Raw genomic sequence first — 4,356 nt, 5'->3', positions numbered from 1 at the left:
TGTTCAAAGATTAACATGGGTGATTTAAAAGTTACTAATATTACTTTACAAATGGCAGACCATTCTGTTAAATAACCATTACGTATTCTAGATGATGTCCCTATCAGAGTTGATAAATTTTTTATCCCTGTAGATTTTATTGTTTTAGACATGGCTGAAAATACACAAATTCCTATAATAATAGGTAGACCTTTCCTCCTCACTGCAGGAGCCATTGTAGATGTCAAAAATGGAAAACTCACTCTCTTTGTCGGGGATGATAATATCACCTTTACTTTAGGGAGAGTTTTGAAAGTTCCTATATTAGAGGACAATTGCTATATTATTGATGTGATTGATATTATTTGCAATGATAGCTTACCACAGGTCCTTGCAAGGGATCCCTTAGAGGAAGTACTTTGTTGTGATTTTACTGCAAGTGATGATGGCATTTAGAGCAATGAGGTGGATTTTATTGAAAAAGCTCTAGCAAATGAGCAGCTTGACCCTAAGGAGAGAGATAAGGTAGAAAAATTAGTTTAGGTTTCGTACTCCTCGGAGGTAAAGAAACCTGAACTTAAACCTCTCCCTTCTCACTTGAAATATGTATTTTTAGATGAATAGGAATTGCACCCCGTGATCATTAGTACTGCATTCGATGACCCCCAAACTTCCCAACTTCTAGAGGTTCTCCGAACCCTCAAAAGAGCAATTAGGTACAATATTGATGATCTCAAGGGTAATAGCCCTAACTTTTGCATGCACATGATACATTTAGAAGACAATCACAAACCATGTTTCAATCGCAGAGGAGGTTAAATCCTAACATGCAGGAAGTCGTTAAGAAGGAGGTTATGAAATTACTTGATGTAGGTATTATCTATCTGAATTCTGACTCAAAGTGGGTAAGTCTTGTACAGGTGGTTCCTAAAAAGGGTGGGATGACAGTGGTAAAAAATGAGAAAATGAATTACTTCCCACTAGAACTGTAACAGAGGGGCGTATGTGCATTGATTATCGTAGATTAAATATTGCCACTAAAAAATATCACTTCCCTCTCCCTTTTATTGATCAAATGTTAGAAAGGTTAGCTAATCATAAATTTTTCTGTTATTTGGATGGGTACTGAGGATTTTTCCAAATTCCAAAATTCACCCTGAAGATCAAGAGAAAACAATATTTACATACCCTTATGGTACTTTTGCATATCGTAGGATGCCCTTTTGATTATGTAATGCCCCTGCTACCTTTCAACATTGTATGATGAGCATTTTTACTGAATTCATAGAGTCTATCATGGAAGTCTTTATGGATGATTTTAGTGTGTATGGGTCTTCATTTGATGCATGTCTAGCTAGTCCCACTAAAATTTTGAAAAAATGTGAAGAATGTAATTTGGTTTTAAATTGGGAAAAGTGTCACTTTATGGTGACAAAAGGTGTGGTCTTAGGTCATACTGTATTTGATAAGGGTATACAAGTAGATAGATCAAAAGTTTTAGTGATTGAGCAATTACCTCCACTAGTTAATGTTAAGGGGGTTAGAAGTTTCCTTGGTCATGCGGGGTTTTATCGTCAAAGATTTTTCCAAAATTGCTAAACCACTAACTCAGTTTTTACTCAAGGATGCCCCATTTGATTTTACTGACGAGTGTCATGACTCTTTTTACAGGATTAAGCAGGCTTTGATATCGGCACCTAACATATGTGCTCCCAATTGGGATCTCCCTTTCGAAATTATGTGTGATGCCAATGATTTTGCAGTAGGAGCCATGCTTGGACAAAGGAAGAACAAAGTTTTGCATGCTATTTACTATGCAAGTAAAACTTTAGATGAGGCTCAAGTCAACTATGCTACCACAGAGAAGGAGTTTCTTGCTGTAATTTATGCTTTAGAAAAATTTAGATCATATCTAATCGTTTTTACCAACCATGCAGCTTTGAAATATCTGATCGCAAAGGCGGAAACGAAGCCTAGGCTTCTTCGTTGGGTATTTTTGCTCCAAGATTTTAATGTTGAAATTAAAGATAAAAAGGGAGCAAAAAATGTAGTAGCAGATCACTTATCGAGGATCAGGTATGATGAGGGTAAGGATTCCATTCCTATTGATGATTCCTTTCCTGATGACCATTTGTTTGCAGTTGTAGAGCAACACCCTTGGTATGCAGATTATGCCAATAATTTGGTAGGCGACACACTACCTCCTGACAAGTCCTACCAACAGAAAAAGAGGTTTCTTTATGATGTGAAACATTATTTTTGGGATGACCTTTTTTGTTTCGTAGGAGTGCGCAGAATCGCAGGTCTGTTCCCGAATGGGAAGTTCATGGTGTTCTTACTAGATGCCACAACTCACCCTATGGTGGACATCATGGCCCCACAAGACCGTTGCAAAGATTAATGAGTCGGGTTTCAATTGGCCAAGCATGTTTAAGGATATTCATTCCTTTATTCTATCTTGTGACTCTTGCTAGAGGACTGGCAATATTTCGCGGCGACATAAGATGCCTCTAACTGGTATTTTAGAAGTTGAAATTTTTGATGTTTGGGGTATTGATTATATGGGACCTTATCCTTTTCCAAAAGGGAATCGTTATATCCTTGTAGCTGTAGATTATGTATCTAAGTGGGTAGAAGTCGTTGCCACACCTACCAATGATGCTAAGGTGGTCCACAAATTTTTCAAGAAAACCATTTTTCCTAGATTTGGTGTCCCTCGAGCTATTATTAGTGATGGAGGATCTCACTTTCATGAGCGGAAGTTAAATACTCTTCTAAAGAAGTATGGTGTTTACCATAAAACAGGGTAAGCTTACCATCCCCAAATGAGTGGCCAATTTGAGGTTTCTAACCTAGAGATTAAGGCTATTCTGGAGAAGGTGGTAGCAAAGTTTAGGAAGGATTGGAGTAATAAGTTGTATGACACACTTTGGGCATATAGAACCGCATTTAAGACCCCCATTGGTACTTCACCCTATAGACTTGTGTATGGGAAAGCATGTCATCTCCCGGTGGAATTAGAGTATAAGGCTTATTGGGAAATCAAATGGCTCAATATGGATGCCAAGGTAGCGGGAGAAAAGAGACTTCTTCAACTTAACCAGTTAGATGAGTTTCAATTGTTAGCCTATGATAGTGTATGTGTCTACAAGGAGAAAACCAAGAAATGGCATGACAAGAAGATTCTTCCGAGAGAATTCTAAGAAAGAGATAAGGTTTTGTTATTTAATTCTAGGCTTAAACTTTTCCCTGGAAAGTTGAAGTCTAGGTGGTCAGGTCCTTTCACTGTGAAAAGGGCAAATAAATTTGGTTCTGTGGAATTATATGATGAAAAATGAGGTGTTTTCAAGGTAAATGACCAAAGGTTGAAGATATACTATGAAGGGGCTACGATAGGTGTAGTTGAATTACTTCACCTAATCGATTCTACCTCATCTTGATCTACATATGGTAAGGAGGCCGTGCAAGACCTAGATAAACCAGCGCTTTGTGGGAGGCAACCCGTATTTACTTGCTTTCTAGAGTAATTTTTCTTTTCTTTTTTTTCTTATAAAAAGAAGAGAAGGAATTTTACGCATGTTAGAGTGTTTTTGTATAGGTTTGGAGCCAAGAGTTAGCCAAATTTCGAAGAAAAAGAGAAGAATCAGAGAATAACGCTATATGCGCACCTGACCGGGCGGTGGGCGCCCGATCGAGCGCGAGAGCATGCATCTGGAAGACGAAGAATTGCCCGACTGAGCGCGAAAAGGAAGCTAATTTCAGAGCAAAAATCACCCGACCGGGCGCGAGAAATAGCATGGAAAAAGAAGATCAAATCGCCCGATCAAGCGACAAAGAAGTTCCTTAAAAGATTACCCGGGCAGGCGACCGGGCGACCAGCGCCTGACCGGGCGCGAGTGAAGGCTGACATTTTGAAGTTCGATCGCCCAACCGCGCGATTAACTGCCCTACCGGGCACGAGGATCAATTTTCAAAGGCTAAAATTTCGCCCAACCTGGCAATCAACCGCCCGGGCGGGCGCGTGTTTCTTCCCTCGAATCTCCTTCTCTTTTCCTTCGTTCTTTCTTTCTCCTTTCTTCTTCCATCATCTTTTTCTTTCTTCCTCCTTTTCCTACTCAACCTCCATACCTTCTCTCTCTAGAAAACTCTCTTCACTCACCTTCTATCTAAGATTTCTACCTCATTTCTTACCCAAATTCAAATATATTTCCATATTTTTCATCTACTCTTCACCCTCTTCATCCCTATACTAACTTTGTTTGTTTATGAAACAAAAAATTTTAGACCCATTTTCAATCGTGGTTAGCATACGATCAAGCATGCAAAGGGGCGAAGGTTCTAGATCAAGGGCCGCACCACAAATTGATCAATCCTTAC

The 4,356-nt window shown here is 39.1% G+C and overlaps 1 protein-coding gene across 1 annotated transcript; it reads left to right on the top strand.

Moving 5' to 3' along the window:
* The first annotated feature begins 2,804 nt into the window (after positions 1–2,804).
* On the top strand, positions 2,805–3,182 carry LOC110711187. The gene has a single exon (XM_021889566.1). The coding sequence runs from the start codon at positions 2,805–2,807 to the stop codon at positions 3,180–3,182; it is 378 nt and encodes a 125-aa protein (XP_021745258.1).
* Positions 3,183–4,356: the final 1,174 nt, after the last annotated feature.

The sequence above is a fragment of the Chenopodium quinoa genome, unplaced genomic scaffold (assembly GCF_001683475.1).
Source record: "Chenopodium quinoa cultivar QQ74 unplaced genomic scaffold, ASM168347v1, whole genome shotgun sequence".
Taxonomy (NCBI): domain Eukaryota; kingdom Viridiplantae; phylum Streptophyta; class Magnoliopsida; order Caryophyllales; family Amaranthaceae; genus Chenopodium; species Chenopodium quinoa.
The sequence above is the reverse complement of the archived record's forward strand: the minus strand, read 5'-3'. Positions and strand labels throughout refer to the sequence as shown.